The 22,890-nt window shown below is 59.1% G+C and overlaps 12 protein-coding genes across 12 annotated transcripts; 3 read left to right on the top strand and 9 right to left on the bottom strand.

Moving 5' to 3' along the window:
* Positions 1-4: 4 nt before the first annotated feature.
* On the bottom strand, positions 5-1,665 carry SDRG_12286 (hypothetical protein; the record flags this gene model as incomplete). Its single annotated transcript, XM_008618351.1, has 2 exons — positions 5-183; positions 228-1,665. The coding sequence occupies 2 exons, from the start codon at positions 1,663-1,665 to the stop codon at positions 5-7; spliced, it is 1,617 nt and encodes a 538-aa protein (XP_008616573.1).
* A 799-nt stretch (positions 1,666-2,464) lies between these two features.
* SDRG_12285 (hypothetical protein) lies at positions 2,465-3,657 on the top strand. The gene is made up of 4 exons (XM_008618350.1): positions 2,465-2,559; positions 2,614-2,794; positions 2,838-2,976; positions 3,023-3,657. Exons 1-4 carry the CDS (start codon positions 2,482-2,484, stop codon positions 3,591-3,593), a joined length of 969 nt encoding a protein of 322 aa, XP_008616572.1. The 5' UTR covers positions 2,465-2,481; the 3' UTR covers positions 3,594-3,657.
* Positions 3,658-3,965: 308 nt separating this feature from the next.
* SDRG_12284 (hypothetical protein) lies at positions 3,966-5,643 on the bottom strand. The gene has a single exon (XM_008618349.1). It carries the CDS (start codon positions 5,609-5,611, stop codon positions 4,061-4,063), a length of 1,551 nt encoding a protein of 516 aa, XP_008616571.1. The 5' UTR covers positions 5,612-5,643; the 3' UTR covers positions 3,966-4,060.
* A 1,066-nt stretch (positions 5,644-6,709) lies between these two features.
* SDRG_12283 (ULK/ULK protein kinase) lies at positions 6,710-9,099 on the top strand. The gene is made up of 9 exons (XM_008618348.1): positions 6,710-6,790; positions 6,838-7,471; positions 7,523-7,752; positions 7,792-7,847; positions 7,901-8,168; positions 8,210-8,341; positions 8,394-8,693; positions 8,742-8,931; positions 8,978-9,099. Exons 1-9 carry the CDS (start codon positions 6,738-6,740, stop codon positions 9,044-9,046), a joined length of 1,932 nt encoding a protein of 643 aa, XP_008616570.1. The 5' UTR covers positions 6,710-6,737; the 3' UTR covers positions 9,047-9,099.
* Positions 9,100-9,252: 153 nt separating this feature from the next.
* On the bottom strand, positions 9,253-10,201 carry SDRG_12282 (hypothetical protein). Its single transcript, XM_008618347.1, has 3 exons — positions 9,656-10,201; positions 9,513-9,612; positions 9,253-9,458 (listed from the first exon to the last, which is right to left on the bottom strand). The coding sequence occupies exons 1-3, from the start codon at positions 10,122-10,124 to the stop codon at positions 9,377-9,379; spliced, it is 651 nt and encodes a 216-aa protein (XP_008616569.1). The 5' UTR covers positions 10,125-10,201; the 3' UTR covers positions 9,253-9,376.
* A 411-nt stretch (positions 10,202-10,612) lies between these two features.
* On the top strand, positions 10,613-12,413 carry SDRG_12281 (DNA repair protein RadA; the record flags this gene model as incomplete). The annotated part of the gene is made up of 7 exons (XM_008618346.1): positions 10,613-10,987; positions 11,037-11,307; positions 11,365-11,417; positions 11,463-11,543; positions 11,606-11,768; positions 11,813-12,061; positions 12,109-12,413. The coding sequence occupies 7 exons, from the start codon at positions 10,613-10,615 to the stop codon at positions 12,411-12,413; spliced, it is 1,497 nt and encodes a 498-aa protein (XP_008616568.1).
* A 77-nt stretch (positions 12,414-12,490) lies between these two features.
* Positions 12,491-13,507, bottom strand: SDRG_12280 (hypothetical protein; the record flags this gene model as incomplete). Its single annotated transcript, XM_008618345.1, has 1 exon — positions 12,491-13,507. The coding sequence occupies one exon, from the start codon at positions 13,505-13,507 to the stop codon at positions 12,491-12,493; it is 1,017 nt and encodes a 338-aa protein (XP_008616567.1).
* A 409-nt stretch (positions 13,508-13,916) lies between these two features.
* On the bottom strand, positions 13,917-15,546 carry SDRG_12279 (hypothetical protein). Its single transcript, XM_008618344.1, has one exon. It carries the CDS (start codon positions 15,535-15,537, stop codon positions 14,020-14,022), a length of 1,518 nt encoding a protein of 505 aa, XP_008616566.1. The 5' UTR covers positions 15,538-15,546; the 3' UTR covers positions 13,917-14,019.
* Positions 15,547-16,492: 946 nt separating this feature from the next.
* SDRG_12278 (hypothetical protein) lies at positions 16,493-19,432 on the bottom strand (the record flags this gene model as incomplete). The annotated part of the gene is made up of 7 exons (XM_008618343.1): positions 19,194-19,432; positions 19,043-19,138; positions 18,891-18,992; positions 18,728-18,835; positions 18,580-18,678; positions 17,344-17,785; positions 16,493-17,301 (listed from the first exon to the last, which is right to left on the bottom strand). The coding sequence occupies exons 1-7, from the start codon at positions 19,389-19,391 to the stop codon at positions 16,493-16,495; spliced, it is 1,854 nt and encodes a 617-aa protein (XP_008616565.1). The 5' UTR covers positions 19,392-19,432.
* A 93-nt stretch (positions 19,433-19,525) lies between these two features.
* Positions 19,526-20,518, bottom strand: SDRG_12277 (thiamine pyrophosphokinase). Its single transcript, XM_008618342.1, has 3 exons — positions 20,001-20,518; positions 19,830-19,957; positions 19,526-19,784 (listed from the first exon to the last, which is right to left on the bottom strand). Exons 1-3 carry the CDS (start codon positions 20,495-20,497, stop codon positions 19,609-19,611), a joined length of 801 nt encoding a protein of 266 aa, XP_008616564.1. The 5' UTR covers positions 20,498-20,518; the 3' UTR covers positions 19,526-19,608.
* A 572-nt stretch (positions 20,519-21,090) lies between these two features.
* Positions 21,091-21,563, bottom strand: SDRG_12276 (hypothetical protein; the record flags this gene model as incomplete). The annotated part of the gene is made up of 2 exons (XM_008618341.1): positions 21,091-21,321; positions 21,366-21,563. The coding sequence occupies 2 exons, from the start codon at positions 21,561-21,563 to the stop codon at positions 21,091-21,093; spliced, it is 429 nt and encodes a 142-aa protein (XP_008616563.1).
* Positions 21,564-21,791: 228 nt separating this feature from the next.
* Positions 21,792-22,867, bottom strand: SDRG_12275 (hypothetical protein; the record flags this gene model as incomplete). Its single annotated transcript, XM_008618340.1, has 2 exons — positions 21,792-21,962; positions 22,016-22,867. 2 exons carry the CDS (start codon positions 22,865-22,867, stop codon positions 21,792-21,794), a joined length of 1,023 nt encoding a protein of 340 aa, XP_008616562.1.
* Positions 22,868-22,890: the final 23 nt, after the last annotated feature.

The following is a 22,890-nucleotide window of genomic DNA, read 5'->3' as shown; positions in this document are numbered from 1 at the left end:
CAGCCTACGCACAGGCCGGTGGGCTCTGGATACGGACCCACCAAGCGTCACGATGCACTTGGACGGCGAGGTCGCGAGCGGCAGCCGCATCGACCCTCGAACCGGTGTCGCCATTCCACCGCAAGCTGCGCACGACGGGCAAGCTCGCCGCGTAGCTCACGGCGAGGAGGGCTTCGAGCGCCTCTCCGTTCGTTTCCGAAGAGAGCTGGAGCGTGACGCCAGCGCACGTCGCCAGCGCTTCAAGCAGGAACGCATGTCGAACGCTTTGCGCAAGTCGTTGTGCACGGTGACACAGGCGCTGAGCGGACTCGCCGCGTGGAAGAGGCCATTCCCAAGCTCTTTGGCAGTCAAGGCGCTTACGTCGAGCGCGATGGCGCGCACGCCGCTGTTGATCCAGTTGTGAAGCGAGCGTACTACGGCGGCGCGGAGGTACGTATATTCCCTGTAGAAGGACCAAGCGAGCTTCTCGAGCGCCGGGGCGTGCGCCAAGAGGTGCATGAGGCTGTCGACGGCTTGGTCGGAGAGGATCACTTGGATCAACGTGGCCGATCGCAAGGCGGGCATGCCCGAGACCGGCAGCGCATCAACGTGATGGAAATCCGCGTGGAGCTCTTGCAGCGCAGTGAAGCGAGGGAGCGCGTCCAGCACGTAGCTGAGGTCGCTCTTGCAAGAGATGTAGAGGCTCGTCAGACGGCGGGGCTCAAGGCGCTGGAAGAGTTCCTGGACAAAGGGAGCGTCCCTTTCGCGCACTTGGACGCGCAGGGCCGAGAGGTTCTCAAACCGTGTTTGGCCATCGCCGTCGATGGGCGGAAGGCGACCGGCTTGCGCCATGTCGAGGTCGAGACTCGAGAGGGAGCGGGCGGCAACGACAAGGCGACGGAGGCCGTCGTCGGTGCGAGAGCTGTTGTGCTGGAACCCGTGGTGTTGAGTGTGTGGCGACGCAAGCCAAGGACCAAGGACTTTGACCCAGTCGCACTCGACGAGATTGGACGCGATCGTCAAGCGACGGACGCGGTGGTTTGGCGTCGTGACGGCGGCAATGAGCTCTGTGGCAATGAGCTCCGAGTCGGTGTCGGATTCGTTTCGGTGCGAGCCGAGTTGATAGAGCATCTTGGGCGAGATAGAGTCCACGGCCACGCTGAACGCATTGAGACTCGTGCACCGCCGAAGCGCGTCGCACAGCGGCTCCATGTGCTTGGCGTTGCGGACGGTCGAGACCTTGATGGCCTGGAGCTTGTGCCCCCATGTCGCAGCGAGCCACATGAACGGGCCCAGGTCGCGCTCCGACGAAGGCTGGTTCGGCGGCAAGTACTGCAACTTGTACACGTCTTGACGGACCTGCATGGCCGGGAAGGCCGACATGGCATCGACGACGAGTCCGGCGGCTTCGGGACGAACGCAGTCGAGGCTTGCACACGGCCACGCATACGAGAGCAATGGTACGTCGTCAACAATGTCGAACATGGAGCCTGTGAACGCGCGGTCCGGATCGCGGAGGAGCTGAAGAAGCGACGCCAGCGGCTTGCAGAGCGCGGGCGAGTTGACGGCGTCGAGGAAGACGACGACCTCTTCCGGCGTCTGCAAGCATGTCGTGATGGCCACGAGCGCGCCGTCCAAGGTCGCGATCGTCGTCGGCGCCGCGGCTGGGCGCTTCGTGCTGCTCATGTGCGTGGTCGGGCGCAAAACTGCAACTGCGGTCACAAGATCTCAAACTCAACCACATCAAACTCAACATGCCGATTTTCTGTGCTTTCTGCGGTGCTGCCACGACGCGTGTATCCGGATGCCTCAATGGCGGATTCGCGTCTCTTGGTATTTGTATGGCGGGATGTGCGGTATCCGGACGACTGGCAGCTTTCCCGCCCTCTCCACGTTGAAGCATCGTCGGCAAGCTATTGTAGCTATTGCCAAGGGCATACTATTGCTGTTCTTCGTACTACGGACGTAATACTAAGTGCTGCCCACAAGAGCAGGCGGCCCGTACAAAATCGGTGCTTTGCCCAAAGTTATGGAGCCCGGCCACAGGACCATGGGCACGCCAACGATAACCACCTGTTGAACAAGGAGCGACATGGCCATCGTCATGCGCTTGTAGCTACGGCCGGCGACTTCGCCACCGACGAGACACCAGACACCACTCGCTTTGGCGGTGCCGTTTGTCTGCAAACTGACGTCGATATGTTTATCTGAGACTGCTTCCGGCAACATGCAGCTGCAAGACTCGTACAGCGTCCTATGTGGCGACAGGACAGTTCGTCGTGTCCGATACTCTAGTATTCCTGCGACTTCCAAAAGCAAGAGAGATGTAGAATGGAGTGTCGGGTCAACGCCAAAGCCTCGCGCGCGCTCTCGGTCGCCCTGCTCCCCAAGAGAGCAAATGAATTCTACTCCAATGACCTGAACAACATCGCTGCTTGCAGCAGCCTCGTGTTGTCGGTGCAATATTGGTACTAGCAAAAAGACGTTTCCGGATCCGTTTCCATGTACGTGCTGGACGACCAAGAGGTCGAAGAGGCCGAGAAGGAGCGGCTCCGCAAGAAGCTCCACGCCAAGAAGCAGGTACTGCATCGCAACACACCAACTCGATGACAAACACAATCCTCTCGCAACTAGCTCAGCCCCGAAGAGGAGGAAATTCGCCAGCAGCAAGCGCTTGTCACAGCCAAAAACAAGTACTGGGCGCCGATCCTACTATTGTATCCGCTCGGCCCTGTCTGCGTCGCCCTCACGACCGTTGTCTTTGGCGGCGTCATCACCAACGCGGCGTCGACGACCTGCAATGCCCACCTCGACAGTACGTTTGCACTGTCGATATCTCCGTATGTCACTTGCCGTAGCCTTTCTGCAAGGCGCGGTCGGGCTCAGCTACGTTCTAATTCTCTTTTACGCCTACTGCTGGATTGGCCCGCGCCCGATTCGGCGGCTACGGGTGCTCAAGGTCTTTTACAGCATCTACGGCGTCGTCTCTGTGGGCTGGTACGCCATACTCCATCGTGTTGCAGCGGGTTTCGATCCGAGGTAGGTGGGGCTTTTTCGGGACGCTTCAGGCCGTGACCGCGACCGCGACCGGCTTTCAATCGTGCTTGAGTCAGTCACCGATGTTGTACCTCTTTTCGCAGTACCAAGTCGCAGTCTTTTGGATCCTCTTTGGTTTCTTCCTCTGCTTTGCCGGCAAAGAAATGCACGCGTACTACAAGGCGACCGACGACGGGCGCAAGGCGGCCGCTGCGGCCAAAGAAGCAAAAGAAGCAGCGGCGATGGAAAAAGCGGCGCGGACTCAAGCCGAGAAGGACGCGGCCGAAGCCCGCGAGAAGGAAGCCCAAGCCGCCATACAGCAAACCAAGGAGGAACGAGATCGGCTGTACGCTGGCGCCGACGACGAAGCCGACGACGATATCGCGACGGCCGATGGCCAAGACCACGGTGGGGACGGTCATGACGAAGAGGAAGAGGAAGAAGAAGAGGAAGAAGAAGAGGACGGCGAAGAAGACGACGAGGCAGCGGGCGATGACGACGACCGAGCCAACAATGCCTCACAGGAGGATGCCGACCGGCCCGAGACGGCACCTGCTGAAGACAAGGCTCTCGTATGAGATAGTAAACTGCATACATATTGTCTTGCGTGTACATTTGCTAATAGAACGATGCGTGCGAGGGGTAGGAGCGATTTCTTGTGAGCAGGGCTAGGGTAGGTTTCGGGTTAGGGTCGTCGAACACAAGCACTGAGGACCTTGGGTGCATCTTCCACAGGATTTGGCATCGCGTTAGGAAACTTGACGGCTTCGATGCCCAGTGTGTCCTGGCGACGACTCAAGAGCTTGGGAAGCAGCGATCAATGCGGTCGAAGCCGTTCATCATCAGCATACACCACACATAGCCGCCCACTTCAAAAGCTTGCCAGTGCCTCCGTCTCTGCTGTGCAATCGGCGATGAACCAAGAGTAGCTCGGTTGAGAGGAAGAGGACTTGGCTTATATAAAGTATTAATTACTTATTAAGTCGCCTGCGTCCAATAAGCTTAATGGGCTGGTGTGGCGCAGGACTTAAATAAGGTGCGCAGCTTACGCCACGGCTTCTGTCGGGTTGGGCACAATGCGGAGCGATGGGATCTCCGAGTTGAGTCCAATGATGCTGGACGCGTCTTGGCGGAGGACCGTGCCGCCAAAGCGGCCGTTGATCGCCCACGTGTTGACTTGGACGAATTGGTCCTTATACTTGGGGAGCATCGCGAGCTCCTGGTACACGATCGTGTCGTCGACCCAGCGACCGCCCGTCTCGTTCAAGAGCTCGTGGCTCGCCGAGTAGAGCGAGATGTTGCTGCCCGTGCGGCCCATCACGGGCTTGGCCACGTAGCCACGACCGGACGTGGCCACGTCCTTCTCTTCAAAGGACGACTTGAGCAAGAACGGGTTGGTCGGGTACAAGGTCGAGAGGATCGGCAAAATGGCCTTCGAGCCGGCGAGAAGCGTCCAGAGCGGTTCAAACACTCGGACGTTTTCGTCCAGGAGAAGGTCCATGAGGCGAAAGCCGGTCGCGGGCAAGTTGCCGCTCTCGGCGGCCTCGACCTGGTTCATGACCGTGCGCCAGCACCACGTTTTCCAGACGTTGCGGATCTCGCGATGGTTGGCGTCAAAGTACCGGCCATCGTCGGTCGATGTGATCCCGTCGAGACCAATGAGGAGGTGACACGGGATGCCCGCAGCCTCGGCCGCCGACTGCATGTACATGGCATGATACCGCTCTTCGAGGTCGTTGTCGCACATGAGATGGAGCGGCCCGTCGAGCGTCTTGCCCTTCCACGCCGCAACGAGCTGCGCAAAGAGGGTATGGCTGCTGCTGCGGCCGACGCTGTTAATGCCGGCGCCGTTGGACCACGCGTCCTGCGTGTAGCCGCACTCGAGGAGGCACGAGGCCGAGTCGGCGTTGTACTCGTACACCTTGATGCCTTCGTTCGTGAGCGCAAAGTCAAACCGACCAGAGATAATGTCGTGCTTGCTCTGCGCCCACGACGCGCGTATCTTGGGCCAGAGCGAACTGGGTATGTGGAAGAACGGGCCGACCTCGGCCTCGTGCTCCAAGACGTACTCGGTGGCTTTGTAGAACATCTCGTGGAGCTGGTCGGTCGCGACCTCCAAGCCGCGGTGGCCCGACTCGGTCAGCGTGTAGTACGTAGCAGACGGCGTCGGCGACAGCTGCGCGCCGACGAGCTCCTGGTACACGGGCACATACGGGCGCGTCGTGTCGAGCCACGCGTCGTGGGCCATGTCGACGTTGACGCTGTGCACCTCAATGTCCGAGGCAACCGCGTTGAAGCAGTTGCACGTACACGTGCACACGGCCGATGGCGTCGACGTTTTCGACATCGACGACGTCTTGGTCGCGGGCTCGACCTCGGAGAGCTTGAAGGCCGTCGTCTCGCGGAGGCAGACGACGGTCTTGGAGGGCCGCTTTGTCAGCTTGGCCTTGGGCGCCTGGTTGTTGTCGCTGAGCGTATTGCAGGCCGTCAACGGGCACGGACACGTCATCATCGAGTTGGTGCTATTGCTCGCCATGCTGCTTGTGCTGGTAGACGTTGCTTGCGGGTCAAAATGGAAATTGGGGAATGGCAACATGGCGGGTCGATGACCTCATAGAATGACGGCGGGTTATATGGGTATACAAACAATAAGCTTCGGATAAGAATTTAAAAAAAGTCGCGGATTAGATTCGAAAAGATACCGCGTTCAACGCTTTTTTCCCACGCCGCCGCGGCTGTTGGCATCTGGGATTGGCTGATTCTTGGCCAATAAGAGCGCGTGACGCCCGTTCATGTCTCAAGACGCGAGGCGCGCGGCGTTTAATTGGCCACGACGCGACTCTGAACAGGGCCGAATTCATGCTGCGTCAGGTTGATTGTCGAAATTTAATAATAATATTCTTGAAGAAGGAAAAAGGCGATAGGTTGTTCATGCAGGAAAAGCTATACAAGTTGCTGCACATGGAAGTTTGATCCGTAACACGTGCTTGCAGACATGCTACACCGACGGGCGTGGGTGCTCTTGGAACGATGCGAGAAGGTCGCATCGAGTGGGTGTCCCAATTGTCGAGATTTATTTTTCAATTGTTGAGCATTTTCGTTCTCCTGTTCATCGCCAACATGCATGCAGACGGAAGGACCGATGCGCGGGAGATGTCCAGAGTGGCGAATTCGCGGATGATTCTAGAATGCATTCGCACAGCAGCAGGTGCTACGACGATCTGAGTCGTATCCATGGCGTGCCACCGTGCGTTGGATTGAAGTGCAGTCGAGGTTTCCTTGCTCGCAGTCGTCCGTCCTTGCACGAGCATGAGCCCCGCACGTCCCGTCTGCGTCGAGCAGGTGACCAGATCCTTTTCCTCAATTACCTACCGCCAGTAATTTACCATCGTCTTTACGGCCAAAAAGGACAGACGTCGTCGCGGTATTACCTCCCTCGTGGCCCCGCGCCTCGCGCACAGAAGCCGCGGTCGCACGACGCCACAACGATAGACTATTCGTTGTCATTACGGGTCGTCCACAGCCCTGTGTTCGCCATCGCTACGGGGAACCTGACCCTTTGCATGTTGTCAAGATCCACCTCAGTCGCATCGTCTTGCCAGGAAGGCGCCACGTCATTGCAGTATAAAAGGATAAAGGACCTGTGTCTTTCGATATATTATCAAGTTTGCTGGGGCTTCGGAACGCATAGGATCGAGCCGCAGCCCATTTCGGTTGGGACGATGACTGCAAATGCGAACGGGGAAACGATCAACGTTGGCGGCAACATCTTCCGGTGGGCGCATGCTGCTGCTGATGCTGGTATGCTCATGCGTCGTCTAGGCTCGTCGAGACCATCGGCCGCGGCTCGTATGGCACCGTGCACAAGGCCGTGAACCTCGGGTCCGGCGCGGCCGTCGCCGTCAAGGTCATAAGCAAGGAGCGCCTCGTGCGCAACCCGGCGGAGCGCGCGTCGATCGAGAAAGAGATCGAGACCATGCGCGTCGCGGTCGAGCAGTACGAGAACGGCCACCCAAACATCGTGCGGCTGCTCGCGACCAAAGAGTCGAAGGCGTCGATCTTTATCGTGCTCGAGTACTGCGCGGGCGGCGACATCTCGAGCTACATCAAGCAGTCGAGCCACGGCCTCTCGATGGCGCAGACGCGCAACTACATGTCACAGCTCGCGGCCGGACTCCAATTCCTTCGGCAGCAGCACGTGATCCACCGCGATCTGAAGCCGGCCAACTTGCTCTTGAGCAGCCGCAACCCGAATTCGCAAAAGGTCAAGATCGCCGACTTTGGCTTTGCACGGAGCCTCGCCAACGAGTGTCTCGCGGAGAGCGTCGTTGGGTCGCCCTTGTACATGGCACCGGAGCTCCTCGACTACAAGTCGTACGACGCCAAGGCCGATCTCTGGAGCGTCGGCATCATCCTCTACGAGATGGTCGCCAAGGCCCACCCGTTCCTTGTCGTCGTACGCTCCATCTTTTGCATGAAGATGACTGGTAGGATACGTATGTACTAGGACAACTGCCATGCGACCAACCACCTCGCGCTCCGACGCAACATTGCGCGGTACTATGAAAAGTACAAGCACTTTATCTTGCCGCTTGACGTGCACGTGAGCGACGACTGCGCGGCGCTCCTCGAAGGGCTCCTGCGCCGCGACCCGACCGAGCGCATCTCGTTTGAACAGTTTTTCAATGCACCGTTTCTGCTGCCACCGCCGCCGACCGACGATACCGACACGCCGAGGTACGCTCCATCTCATAGACATGGCTCTTATGGACGTAGCACGAGTGGACCGCTCGAGGTGTCGGGGTCGCCCAAGCAAGCGCTCGTCAACCAAGGTATGTGTCGATGCATCTTAGCTAAAGGAGATGAGAGGACAACATAACCGTAGATTGGGCTGCCGAGAGCGACGAGTACGTCATGGTCGACATGGAATACGAAGACGTGGGGCGTGAAGTGCTCCAGGACGACTCGGTGCCGCGCCCACCGACGCTGACCGAGGACGAAGAGAGCTTGGAAGAGGCGCTCGCCCAGCTGCCGATGGACGACGTCGCACCGCCGACGACGACGACGCTCGCGCCGCCGCCCGCCGTTGCCAACACAGCGTGGCAGGCCAACGAAGAATGCATCGAAGAGCTCCTCGGCATTTGCTACAAGAGGTACGCGCTTTTTCGTCATTTTTTCTCAGCGCAGTCGGTAGTTTTCCCCTTGGCGGCGTGGCGCTGTTTGTCCCGACGCCGCTCGGCGACTACATTGCGTTTCACGAAGGCTGCCCGCACTACTACCTCTCACAAGAGTCGATTGAAGCCGCCAAGCACGACGACGACGACAGGTTGGTCATTTTTCTCATTATTTCCCAACGTTTACACGGAATTTTGCGCTAGAAAACCCAACTTTGTGCTCGGGTGCCTCGTGTACATTGAAGCGTTCGAGGCGACGACCGAGCGCAACCCGTACCAGATCCGGCTCGGGTCAACGTACCACGTGTGCATGGTGGCAACGCTCTCCATGTCGGTGATGACGCCGCGCAAAGAAGTCACCGAGTCGCCACCGACGCCAATGACCGAGTCCCCGTTCATGCTGCACATGTCTCCACAGCGAGGCCACGAGTTGAGTCCGCCCGTGACGCCCAAGCGCCAGAGCACGCCCGGCTTGACGCAGCACCAGCGCATTAGTTTCCGCACGTACGTCGTGCGCTCTCCTCAATACGAGGCGAAGCGGAGCTGGCATAGGTTTCAGATCAACCACTTGGCGCTCTTCTTCCTCAAGAACGGCAAGCTGCCGTACATGGCGTTCAACGAAGGCGCGCCCAACTACTACCTCGCCGAAGAGTCGATCGCGGCGGCGAGAGGCGGCGAGACGGCGTACCCGTCGTACGTCGTCGGGGAAATTATTTTTATTGACACGTTCCAGGCCACCGAGGTACCGGTTCAAAGCCCGCAAGCCGCACTCATTTCGGGGCTTGTAGGACTTCAACCCGTACCGACTGCCGTACGGGGCCCGCTTCTACGTGGTGACGGTCGCCAACCAAGCGTAAACAGAATATGGACGATCAGCGATATCCCCGCTAGCTTCCTTCCCTGCTGCATATTCTTCGTCCCTGCTGCATATCCTGTCGCCGCCAAGGGCCTGTCGATCCGCCAAGCTTGCCCATGCTGCATCCGAGGACAGCCTCAGCTGCTGCTGGTTCCCAGCCAGTCTGTGCGTTCGACGACTCGAGGGATCGCAAGCTACAGTTGCCGTGGCGGGCCAGGAGACGGTGCAGTTGACTCTGGCTCTGGGTGCGCGGGTGAGCTTGTGCGGGATCAACGAGGCAGGTGCATGGTACATTTAGTTTGGGGTTGAGAGATCTGGGGAGAGCCTATAGCTAGACGATCGAGCACGCCTTTTCATCGTGGCCAGGGGTATGGAAGAGACGGCTGAAGAACGACACGATCGCCGTTAGGGGTCTAGCGAGCGACGTGACGAGGTCATGCAGCAAGGGGCGACCCAGCAGGTAATACCTCGTGAGGACGTCTATCCACTTGGACGGCGCGCTGCCTCCGTTGATGTATCGAATGTACAAGTACGCATTGTGGTTGTGCCCATGGATCATGTAGTAGTCTACGCATGCTCGTTAGAGAAGCAGGGACATGGTGAGTCCTACCTTGAAGGAAGCGCAGGCGCTGAAACCCATTCTTCTCGTAGAAGCGAATCGCGCTATAGTTGTCGGCCTTGACGTGCAAGTAGAGCGCGCCGCACTGCGGCGATGAAGCCGCCTCGCGAATGCACGTCTCGAGCAGCACGGACGCAATGCCCCGCCTTCGGTAGTCTTGGCGGGCGCCGAGCGTGAGGATGTACATAAGGTTGCCCTCGCCCGACTGCAATAGCGCCTTGTCCTCGGCCTCTTCGACGCGCTGGATCTGCGCCGTGACCGCGCCCACGAGCACCTCGTCGTGCTCAGCGGCCACCTGAGTGAAGAGCGGCTCGCCCGTCTCCCAGAGGCCGTCGCCGGCGTTCTGGTAGAACGAGTCGTTGTAGCGGATCGGGAACCAGTCTTCATGGAGCGCCTGGAGCTGCGGGATGTCACGCGGCTCAAGCCGCCGCAGGACGAGCGAGCCGGGCGTGCTGAGCATGGGGCCGGTTCTCGTCGTCGTCGGTGGGCCCGCCCACGTGGGTCACGTCAGTTTATGACACGGTCCTTTATAAAAATGGGCTTCCCTTTCTTTTTATTATGCGCATAGAACTTGGATTTTGTAGAAACAATTGCACTCTTCTTTTTAATTGACGAGCAACAAGGTGTATTTTTGGCATGGATTGTTTTAAACAGGTGTAGCTTCGAAATACGAGAAAGTTCGATCGCACCGTGTTCGATGTATACACGATTTTATGCTATGTTATATATAGTGTTCGCACGATGCCTCTCGCGAGGACAGCGCATTGTCGTGCGTCGTTGTGCACGGCTTGCGAGTCGAATGTACATTGCATGAAGGATGCACTCCCGCAGGGACGACATCGTCTCATGTAGCAGTGATGAAAGGTCGCCAACGGGCGTTGGATCAAATAACACTATTTTAGCAACTAGCAGTGTGGATTGCACTTCCTTGCTCGACGATCAAGCCACATGCTGCGCCGCCTCGCCCTGCGCGGACCAAGCATGGGAGCGCGCCGCTTCTCAACGACTGCTGCCGCGCGCTTCCGATGTGCTAGCTGCGGCCAGGTCCACGCCAAGTGGCAAGGCCAATGCAGCGCCTGCCTTGCATGGAACACGCTCGACGAAGCCACGTCGCACGTTCGCCACCGCAGCGCCAAGCCGAGTACAACCGCAAAGGGCTGGACGACACAGACGCGACCCGTACGCATCTCCGAGGTACCCGCGACCAGCAACGTCGCGCGCATCAAGCTGCCCGACGCCGAGATCAACTGGGTCCTCGGCGGTGGCATCGTGCCTGGATCGCTCACGCTCGTCGCCGGCGCACCAGGTGTCGGCAAGAGCACGGTACGCAACACTGCTCATGGATCCACACGCTAATGACGATACTTCGTAGCTCTCGCTTCAGATTGCACACATGATGGCGGCCGCGAGCGCAGAAACGACGGGCAGCGTGCTGTACGTCTCGGGCGAAGAGAGCGTCGCGCAGGTCAAGATGCGCTCGGACCGACTCCAGCTCTCGGGCGGCGACCTCTACTTGGCAAGCGAGACCAACATTGAAAACGTCATCGAGACCATTGCGATGATGCACAAGGAGCGGCCATGCCACGGCGTCGTCATCGACTCGATCCAGACCATGTACTCGTCCGAGATCGCGTCGCCTGCCGGTACTCTACCCTTCTCGCGTTCGTACAACAAAATCCTTATGTGGACGCATACGCCAGGCAATGTCAACCAGGTCAAAGAGTGCACGCTGCAGCTGCTCCATCTCTGCAAGGTAGCCCATGTGGTCGCTATCCACATATCTATCGACGACGACTAGAGCGCAACGATTCCGATCATCATCATCGGCCACGTGACCAAGTCGGGCGACATTGCAGGTCCCAAAGTCCTGGAGCATATCGTACGCGCTCTCTCATGCAGCCTGCAACCAGAGAGGTCTCACTGTTGTGCCGGTTGCGTTAGGTTGATACCGTCGTCCAGCTCGACGGCGAGTCGCAGAGTGCGAGCCGGTTCCTCCGCTGCACCAAGAACCGGTTTGGCACGACGCATGAAGTCGGCGTCTTCTCCATGACCGATGCGGGGTTGCTCCCGCTTCAAAACCCTCTCCACGCCTTTTTAACGCCAGGTACCTTGCTTGCCTCCTATATGTTGGACGCGTCGACTTCGTAGGCATGGCGGCGCTGCCGTCGGAAGGTGTCGCCATGACGATCGCGATCGAGGGGTCGCGTCCGATACCTGTCGAGATCCAGTCGCTGGCGTCGGTGGCTGTCGACAAACCGACTTGTCGCGGCCACGGCGTCGCATACGACAAGCTGCAGCTCATCTTTGCCGTCCTCGAGCGCCGCGCCAACGTTTCGTTTCGAGCCAACCACGTCTTTGTCAACGTCGCTGAGGGCTACTCGCTCGGCGAACCGGCAGGTACGATCTAAGTTCTTGGATGTGAGTTGGATGTTGCAGTGTTGTAGCTGACTTGGCGCTTGCCGTGGCGTTGGCGAGCACCGCGACTCAGCGAGCGGTGCGTCCTCGGACGCTCTTCCTGGGCGAGCTCGCGCTTTCGGGCCACCTCCGCCCACCGCTCAAGCTCGAGCCGCGTCTCGCTGCGGCTGCCAAGATTGGTGTTGAAACGTGTGTGATTCCCAAGCTGCTCGATGCAAACACACCCGCGTTGCTGGCCAAATATGCCGGTGTGATGGAGATCTACCAAGTCGAGACGCTCGTCGAAGCGCTGCAGATCGGCCTCGTGCACACGTCGCCCGCGACGGCGTGTTGACAAGCGAACTATGCAAAGACTGTACACAAGTAAATAGCCGTGTCTAAAGGATATGTAGTTAGTGATAAGAAATGGACTTAGTGCTTCTTGAACTTCTTGGTCGGCGGGCCCTTTTTGAAAGGCTTGTTGTTGCCCGACACGTCCTTGAACTTGCGCTTTGTAGGTTCATGCTCTTCGTCGTCGTTCTCGTTCTCGGCGTCGAGGGCCGCGGCCGCCTTCTTGGCCTCGGCGGCGGCCGCACCCGCCTTGCGACGGCGCTCGACACGGCGCGCGCGGTTGGCTTGGTTGCGCGTGAGCTTGGCGGCCGCCGGCACCGTAATCGCACTCAAGTCGGCCTCGGGCGCCTCGGTCTCGTCGTCCCACGACACCGCGGCAGTGGCCGTCGGCTCGGTTGTCTTGGCCTTCTTCTTCTTGTCGGCCTTGGTGAGCTTGGCGTAGCGGCTGGAGCAGTCGGCGCCCGATCGGCGCATGGCTTCGCCGCTCGCCGACGTCAAGCCTTCGACAAGCGCCGCACCGCGCTTGCTCCACGAGTCGTACGCCGCGTCCTTGAAGAGCTCGAGGAGCTTCGCGTCGAGCTCGGGCGTCCACGGGCGACGGTCCACGAGCGGGTCGAGCTCCGTGTTCCAGCGGCCTTGGCACGCGCCGGCCGTGCGGCCCGGCACGCTCTTGGCCACGAGCTTCCAGTTGGCCTGATGGCCCTTGCCCTGCTCTTTGACGGCAGCGACGAGCTTCTTGTCCTCCTTCTTGCTCCAGCTCTGGCCAAACTTAGCCGACTTGGCGGCCGTCGTCGTCACCTCGGTCGTGGTCTCCTTCGCAACCTTCTTGCCTGCCTTCTTTGGCACATCCTTCTTGGGCGCCTTGGCGACGTCCGCCTTGGGCGCCTTGGTCTTGGCCGTCTTTGCTTCCTTTGCGGGCTTAGCTTCCTTCGCAGACTTGGCTTCCTTGGCAGACTTGGCTTCCTTCTTCGCCTTGGGTTCCTTGGGCGCCTTGGGTTCCTTGGGCGCCTTGGCTTCCTTCTTCGCCGTTGCTTCCTTGGCGGCCTTGGGCGTGGCGTCCGCGGCCGGCGCTGCTTGGATCTTCTTGCCCTTGGCCATTTCAATCAAATGCGCGCTTTGTCCAATCGTTTTCGGTTTGGATGTCATGGCCTTGTTGAAGCCCTTGTAAACAGGATATATCCTTGTTTCAAAACCATTTGAAAACCCCGCCAAGATACTCCCAACAGTCTCGCGCAAGTCGCACGTACTAGATCGTCACAGCTTGCGCACCTCCCAGCCAAGGCAAATCAAGGACAGTACTCTAGTTCTGTGCTCGCTTTGATCAGCAGAGGTAGACGAGCGAGTCGCCTCGGGCGAAAGCGGTCTCGACGAGGCGATACGGCTTCGATCTCCCACGGTGAAGGAGTGCTGACGCGAAGCTCTGAGGACAAGAAGGCGCAGTGATAAAGTAATGACCCCCCACAGCTGCGAAGAGTCGTCACCCATCCTTAACCGCCACCCAACGTGAGACCAAAGACCACATCCGCGTTGCCCTTTATAGTCCTTATACAACCTGTGTCCGGGGGTGGTGAGGCTATATTTGCACGCACGTGCGCACTTACGGCATCGCTTCAAGCTCCAAACCAGGCAGTCGCAGTCGTCCGGCTGCCGATGGAAACGTCTCTGCCGCGCACGTCGATGGTGACGCCGGCAGCTCTTGCTGAAGCAATGCACGGTAGTCCATTGTCTTGGAGAGACGAGAGCAACGGCCGCGGGAGCTTGATCGACACGTTCATGCACGTTGCAAGCGCGTTGAGCAAGGCTTGGGCCCCTGCGATAAGAAATGGGTTCTCCGAGAGATCGAGCTCGAAAGCGACTCGCGCCTGTGTGCCGTGCAGCGCCTCGGCGAGCGCCGAGACGTGGCGTGTATCCATCTCACAGTCTTGAAAGCGCATGCACCGAACACCGGCGCCGATGCATCGCTGGACCGTCCCGATGACACACGGCATGCGAGAGCCAATCCACGCGCACGATTCAAACGTGACCGACTCGAGGTGCGTGGAGTTTGTGGCCCATAGGAACAGAGCGTTCAGATTCGTCTCCAACACTTCAATGTTGGCCAGTGTGAGCGTGCGGAGCGTCGACGGCGCGGCGAAGGATGGACGAATCGCGGTCGTGCTGCAGAGTTCCAAGTGGCCGAGGCTCAAGCTCTCGAGCGACGACATGTGTGGAAGCATTTCGAGGAGACAGTTGCTGAGATCCGTCGCATACGCGCTAACCGAGAGCGTCTTCATCGTCGGTAACGGGAGCAGCGAGAGCAGACTCGGCGTCAATTCGCCCGAATGTACAAACGCATCGAGCTTCGTGAGCGATGCCAGAGTCGCACCGTGGGCGACAAGGCTGCTGACAACGCTGTCTGATGCGAAGAGGCGTAGGCTCGAGAGCGTCGGCGATGACGCTAGTGCTCGCGCCAGAGCCGTGTCCAGCGGACGAGTGTCAAAACCATCCAGCGACAAGTAGCGCGCATGGCCAGAGGCAAGCCAGCGCTGCAACGGCGCAACGACCGACGGTGTAGTCTCATGAAATGCATACCAAGTGAGATGAAGGTCTGAGACGCAGTGTGCCGGCGACGTCACGGCCTCGAGCAAGTCCAGTTGGCCCGGAATCCGGACGTCCTTGAGGTTCGTGCAACGAGACAGCACGCGGCTCAGCTCGTCGTGGTGCTCAGGCGTTTGAGTGGTGTAGTAGATGTCGGTAGCCGTCACCTTGGCGGCCCACGTCGCGACAAACCCGCAAAAAGGCAGGCGGAACGTTGGGTCCGCACTCGCGGACCAGCGCTTGCTCAGGCTGAGATCGCCGATGCAAATGCTGTTGAAGATCGAGATGGCCGCGACCATACATGTGAGCCTGTCTTGGCGGATGTCGTTGTCGAGGCATGGCGTGGGCCAGTATGATGCATCTGACGTGGCATCATGATACTTCGTCAAGAGGTCGAGGAGCCCAGTCAGTGCTGGCGAGCGCAGAGCCAATGGCAGCGCTTGAAGAAACGAGACGACATTGCTCGGCGACGACGTGTACTGGACGAGGAGGACCGGGACGTCCGGGACATCGAGCACCGATGGCTGCGCTCGGCGTGGTCGCTGGGCCATCGCGAATTGGTGGCGTCGTATCCGGATGACAAGGGAAATCCGGATGACCCGCCGAATCGGTGATCCGACACCTGCGTCTTCAGTTCAAGTGTCACGACCATGGTCACCGATCTCAAGGGCCATTTAGTGAGCCAAAGCGCAGAGAAGTGCAAGCCAGCTTTTTGTGCTTGGAGTGAGGCCGGTCTCCACGACACCTCGCAACGCACTGCCGAAGCAATGGCGCTACGACGCAAGCTGGTGACACGAATCGGGTCGCCGGGATTCGCTCGTCAAGTCGATCCGCAATGGTGTAGCGCGACGCCTCTCTTATTGTTGCATGCGTTGACGACGCATGCCATGCCGTTACCCTTTGTAGACAAATGCGACGAGACGCGTGTGGCCCGCCGACTTGGCGTCCCAGTAGTCGTACGACTGACGCCGATGATATAAATCTGTGTTGCCGCAACGTACTTGAGCGTAATGTTGGCGGCGGCCAAATTCTTCAGGTTGCGCGCGCGGTCGGACTTGAGCCACGATTCCTTCTGAATGCACAGCCAGCGCAGCGTTTAAGATGCGGCGGCAATCCCTTTGATGAGCCGCACGAGGTCGTTGGAAGCGCCTTTTCCGAAGCGCACCCGGGGCGCGTCGAGCTTCGGGCACGGCAGTTGCGCCAGCCACAAGGCTTCGTAAAGACCAGTTGCAGAGACATCGAGGTACTGCAGCTTGGTGCAGTGGGCCAGTCCCAGCGTGAGCTCGCGTTGAAAGTCACCGCGCACAGCTACCGCGCACCGCTGCGTGTTGCAGCTCGAGTTGCTTGAGCGACGCGAGATACAGGGTCCCCGCCGTAGGTTGGTGGCCTGATGAGGTTAGGTTACGCTCGCAACGAACACCAACGCGGTGTTCTCGAGGCGTGGAAGAATCCACTACTGGTATAGACGCAAATACGATAAGAAATGGTGCCACTTGGAGCTCCAAACTAGGCCTTCGCCGTCGTTCGGCTGCGAATGTAAACGTCCCCGTCGCGCACGTCGATGGTGACGCCTGCGGCTTTAGCTTTGGCGAGGTACCGTGGTTCCGTACCTTGGAGAGCCGGTTGCAGCGCAGGTGGGAGCTTGATCGAAACGTTTGTGCACGTTGCGAGTGCCCTGAGCAGGGCTTGGACCCCCGCCATAAGAAATGAGTTGTCTGAGAGATCGAGCTCGAAAGCGACACGCGCCTGTGCCCCACGCAGCGCCTTGACCAAATCCGAGACTTGGTGAGTGCCCATCGCACAGTCTTCAAAGCGCATGCATCCAACACCGGCGCCGATGCATCGCTGGACCGTCTTGATGACGCTCGGCTTCCGCGAGCCAATCGACGCGCAGACGTTGAACGTGACTGACTCGAGGTGCGTGGAGCTCGTGGCCCACTGGAAGAGCGCGTCCAGACTCGTCTCCGACACTCTAAGATTGGCCAGTGTGAGCGTGCGGAGCGTCGACGGCGCGGCGAAGGACGGCCAATTCATGTTCGTGCTGCAAAGTTCCAAGTTGCGGAGGCTCAAGCTCTCGAGCGACGGCATATGTGGAAGCATTTCGAGGAGGCTGTGCTCTCTTCCAAGCGTGTCAACCGAGAGCGTCTTCATCGTCGGCAACGGGAGCAGCGAGAGTAGACCCGACATCAATTCGCCCGATCGTATGGAGGCATCGAGCTTCGTGAGCGATGCCAGCGTCGCACCGTGAGCGACAAGGCTTTTGACAACGCTGTTCGATGCATTGAGGCGTAAGCTCGAGAGCGTCGGCGATGACGCTAGTGCACGCGCCAGAGCAGTGTTCACCCCAGTGTCAAAACCATCCAGTGACAAGTGGCGCGCATGGCCAGAGGCAAGCCAGCGCTGCAACGGCGCAATGGTCGACAGCGTAGTACCGCGCCATGCGTACCAAGGGAGGCGGAGATCCGAGACGCAGTGCGCTGGTGACGTCACAGCCTCGAGCAAGTCCAGATGGCCCGGAATACACACATCCTTGAGGTTCGTGCAACGAGATAGCACGCGGCTCAGCTCGTCGCGGTGCTCGGGCTCGTCAATGTCGTTGTAGATGTTCACAGCTGTCACCTTGGCGGCCCACGTTGCGACGAACCCGCAAAAAGGCAGGCGGAATGATGCGTCTGCACTCGCGGACCAGCGCTTGCTCAGGTTGACGCCGCCGATGCGCATGCTGCTGAAGACCGAAATGGCCGCGATAATGCGTTTGAGCTTGCCTCGCCGGACGTCTCCATCGAGGCAGGGCGTGGGCTAGCACGACGTATCTGACGTGACATCACGATACTTCGTCAAGAGGCCAAGAAGCCCAGTCAGTGCTGGTGTGCGCAGAGCCAACGGCAGCGCTTGGAGGAACGAGACGACATCGCTCGGCGCCGACGAGTACTGGACGAGGAGGACCAGGACGTCTGGGATATCGAGCACCGATGGCTGCGCTGGGCGTGGTCGCTGTCGCTGGGACATTGTGAATTACCACCATATCCGGATGAAAAGGAAATCCGGATACGGAGAAAGACTGCCCAGAATCTGTGAAAGGCTTCCTTGTCGTGGCATTGCACCTTAAGGGAAGCGTGAAGCTGACTTGTATCAGCTATGGGAACACCTTGCGCAGCAGACGCGCAGTGTCTTCATCTCCGTTGGCTTCCGCCACCGCCACAAGACTGTGCTACTAGCAGTGGTCAAATACCCTCTTGAAGCTCATGGTGTCACCTCGGAACTTCCGAGGTGACACCATGAGCTTCAACGATTGCTTCCGAGTCGGAAGCAATCGTTGGTCTGCAGCAAGGACTGCAGCGACCGTACTGATCTCGCCACTGTTTACAGCCGCTCGAAGCACCGAGTCCCCATCCTACAAGCGCAATGAGCCTAGTTGACAATAGCAAGATGGCGAAAGGACATGGTTATAGCCGTGTACGTCAGCACCCGCAGCAGTCAAGGTTGTGACGATTTGCGTTCGGCCATAGTCAGCCGCCAGGTGTACCACCGAGCTTCCTTCCTAAACCGTTGGAATGGACTATGTATCAGTCACTAAGATTATGGGCATGTACGTCATTGACAAAGTTGACGTCGGCCTCCGCAGCAATCAGTCGCTGGACGATCGCAAGGTGCCCCGCACTTGCGGCGGCGGACAGCGGCGTCTCGAACCCCTGTCCAACGTACATGTCCGCGAAGCTAGATGGAGATTCGTGTACGTACCTGTAGCGAAGGCTGGTTCACGTCTGCGTTCGCACGCAGCAGGTGATGGACGATGTCGATGTGGCCGTTGAAAGAAGCTAGTGTCAGTGGCGTCATGTCGCTCGTTTCCTACGAGACCAACGGCAACATGACCACTCGCTTCTTGACGTCAATGTATGCGTACAAGACACGGCTGGTTGACGTCTGCGCTCGCCGCAAGGAGTCGCTCGACGACGTCGGCATGGCCTTCGGTCACTGCCATTGCCAGAGCTGTTGCACCAAACCACTAGGACCATAAGATAGCCTTCGTTGACGAGTAGGAAGTCAGTAGCGTACGGTTTTGGACGTGTTGGGATCCACGCCGGCCGCCAAGAGTCGACTTACGGTCGCGACATCGCCCTTGGCTGCAGCGCGCGCCATCTTTCGGGTGTCCTACGAAGCAGCCACGATCGACTACGAGCTCTAGCGGACGTATGGACGTCATTACCGCCGAACTATAGAGCCACTCTATGCCAGAGTTGAGCGCTTTGAACCCTTGCCACGGCGACGTAAGTGAGCGCCCGTGCGGCGGCGCCTTGGTCGACAGGAGCGCAGCGCCAGACAGGCAAATTTGCTGCGCTGAACCCACAAGGAGGCGTGGTAATGGCACCAAGTGGCGACCGCGTCCAAGGTACTGGGCCATCATCGGCAATCTCAAATTGCGCTGCTCGGTTTTGGCAGCGCGCCCGATTCCTATCTGCGTCTGATTGGTCAGCTATAAATTGACGAGCCAATCTCATCGTTTTTCACGCATTCATTTCACACACACGTGAAAATCTCTTGCGGCAACCTTGCACTGCCAGAGTCTTTGGATGCAAGACGAAGACGAATCCACTCAATGGCCTTCTTATCGATCCACAAGCTTAGCCGGAGGCGTCTGACCGGATCTCTGTGGTCCAGATGAGCGGGTCCGAGTTCTCAACAATGATCTCATCGGCGAGGCAATGGTTGGAGCTGCTCACAAAGCCACTGACGGCGGTCTCAAAGTCCGTCATGTCCCACTTGAGGCCTTGCGTCGTCAGCGCCTTGCATGTGCCACCTACATATTGCGCATGAGCCACGCTCGACAGCATGTGGCGTGTACCGAGCGGAATGAGGCCACAGGTCCGCGACTCAATATCGAAGTTGGGTCGAATGCAATGCTTTCCAGGCGACAAGAGCATCACGGACGTATGGTCGGAGAAGAGCGTCATGCTCTCAAAGACGTGGGACCTACGCATGCTCGCCAAGACGACGACATGTGCATCAGCCGTACCAGCGGTAGAGCGCGCTGATGTTTTGAATCTCTTGGTCGAACCGACCGCCCATCGCGCCGAGCATGAGCACCTTGAGCTTGAGCGCCGACGCATCGTTGCCGTCTTCTTTGCCGGGCATGCTCGCTTGAAGCGACTCGAGTAGTGCGAGGCACTTGTCCAAGTCGTTCGTGTCCTGGTCCGGGTCTTTCATGATAACGGTACCTCTCGCCTCAAAGAACGCCGACACGTCCGGCCGCAGCGAGTCCAAGTCGCCCTTGACGTACTGCGGAATCCACGGCTCGTCCTTGCCCGCGGCGCGCCACGTATCATAGAGCTTGTTGGCGCCGCCATCCGCGCAGATGGTGACCGTCGCCCGCGGCCAGAGCGCCTCGAAGCCTTTCACGAGGCCAGTGCCGTTGAGAATGACGAGTGCGATCGGCGCTTCGCCGGCCACGCGCCGTGTCAAGCACGTGTTGTCGTAGATGCGCATGAGGCTCGACCCAATTCGGCGATGCATCCAAATGGGACTGGCGGGCAACCGTCAAGTGCCCGTATCCGGAAGATTTGCCGACCGGATAATACACTGGCTTGGGTGACCGACGAGCTTCCCGCGCAGTGGCGAAAGCTGCCGTACCTCGTCCTCGCTACAGCTAATGACATGCGTCTCGAAGGTGCATACTCGAGCGCAGCGCTGTGACCAAGAGAAGCTGCAAGAGCGGCCGACTTGCTGTCCAGTGATGTGAGATCCAAAAAGGTGGTGCGGGCCCCGTGGCCACCAAAGCTGTTGACAGGATGAACTCCAATCGGTCTCTCGCATGTACTCGTAGTTATCTGCGTGCTACTGGCAGTCCCATCTTGAGATGATGGATAGAGCAGGTGACCAAGCATGCTCTCTCTCTCTTCCGAAGAGGATGCAACATGCCTACTTCAACCCAACGTTCTCTGCATTCAGCAAGGATAAGGTGGCGTTGAAGGGCATGCCCGGTGCAGCATACACGAGAGAAGAGAAGAGCTCGCACACACACGTCTTGTTGAAGCGTTATAAGGCGCTCTCGTCGCATGAGATGCAAAGACGACGAACTCACGTTACCTTCTGCGCGTGGCACCACCCTACAACTGCCAGATCGCTTCCGGGAACGCCAAGTGGAGCTGCACGATCTTGTCGATGCCTTCAAACTCGAGCGGGTAGATGCCATGCGGGTCCGCGACGATGGCCTCGTTGGCCAGCTCGTCGATGAGGTACATAAACACCTTGAAGACGCCGGGCGATGTCGGTGCAATCGGCTTGGTCGTCCCCGGCAACGGCGTCTTCGTGATCTTGACCGCGGTGGGGTACAAGGCCTACACTCTGCTTCCATGCGTGTCACCTTTCCAAGCGCATGTACCTTGAGCGGGAGGATGCCCGCACGCACGCCGGCCTCGATCTCGTCATCAGTCATCTCGTTGAAGGGCTTGGTGCAGCCCGGGAAGATGTACCCGGACGCTGGTGCGGAAGCTGCCGCGGGCGCCGGTTGCGTCGCACCGTTCGCTTCGCCCAGTTGGCTATTCGTCGCCGGCGTCGCGTTCTCCTTGTTTCCTTGCATCTTGCTCGCTGCTTGGCGGATTCGATAATGGCAAGTTGGAGCAAGATCGCTTCCTTGTTTGTGGTTATTTGTGGCTTCGCCATCTTGTTTGGGGCTCGATGTGGCTATATGTGGCATATACCACGGAAAAGCGGCTTGCCAGGTTGAAGTGCGACCGACCGACGGTAGGAAGCATCGACACACGATGCAAGACGCGAACGAGTAGCGACACACAGGACACGTGCTGTATTAGTGCAGTTGGATCATGGTGATCGTCGCTGTGCGGTCGTCGCCGACATAAAGCGTGCACCCGTCCTCGTTGATGTACGTGGCAATCGCGTTCGGTCGGTTGGCCAGCGGAACCATCACCGCCGCCTCGTCCGCGCTCTGGATAGCAGCCTTGTAGTCCCAGATCGCAACCTACAGGAGCAATGTAATTCTGAGATATTTTCTTCCCGAGGAAGTTTACGCACCGTGGCGTCGTTGGCCGCCGAGATGAGGTACTCCTTCCCTTGCCACGCGGCAAACTCGACGCAGGTAGCCACCGCGCGATGGGCCGTAAGTCGTCGCTGGAGACTGCGCGAAGCAAAGTCGAGCAACACCACGGACCCGTCCCCGAGCGCCGCCGCCAACGACCGCCCGGCCGCGTTGAAGGCCAAGTCGTACACGAACGGCGGGTTCCACATCTGCGTGCCGTCAGCGAGCGCATCGTCGCCAATGATGTCTTGCATACTGAGCTTGGCGCGCATGCGGCCGCTGCCACGATCACCGCTCACTTCCCAAAAGACGAGCTGGCAGTCGTGGCCGCCCGTGACGAGGTCGTATCCGGCGCACTTGGGGCGGAAGGCCGCCGACATGCAAAGGTTCGTGTGCTGGCCGCGTAGCGTCGTCTGTAGTGCTTTAGTCTGGAGGTTGACGATGCCAATCTCGCCTTCGTCGTCGGGCACGGCGAGCCATGGCTTCTTGGCATGCGACGGATGCACCGCGAGCGTGTTGATCTCGTCGGCCGCCGGCTCCAAGATCGTCGTTGCTTCCTTCACTATCATACCCGCATTGCGCAGGTCGAATGTGTAGAGCTGGTTGTGCGATGCCACGTAGAGGTCGGTCGCCGACGGAAACGCGACCGAGCTCACGGCGTCGCCAGCAAACGCTTGCGTGATGCACTGTGCGACCTTGTTTGTGCGCAGGTCCCAGATGCGAACCGTGCTGTCTTGGCTGCCAGACGCGAGCAGGTCGGGCGCGCCGCTCAAGCACTTGGCCAAGCAGTTGACAGGTCGCTTATGGCCGCGGAGGACGCCGACGTCGCGGTGCTGCATGTGTGCCATTTAGAAACGCCGACGGCCATTGG

This window comes from Saprolegnia diclina (assembly GCF_000281045.1).
Source record: "Saprolegnia diclina VS20 unplaced genomic scaffold supercont1.48, whole genome shotgun sequence".
Classification (NCBI taxonomy): domain Eukaryota; phylum Oomycota; class Saprolegniomycetes; order Saprolegniales; family Saprolegniaceae; genus Saprolegnia; species Saprolegnia diclina.
Note: the sequence above shows the minus strand (reverse complement) of the source record. Positions and strands in the feature narration are given on the sequence as shown.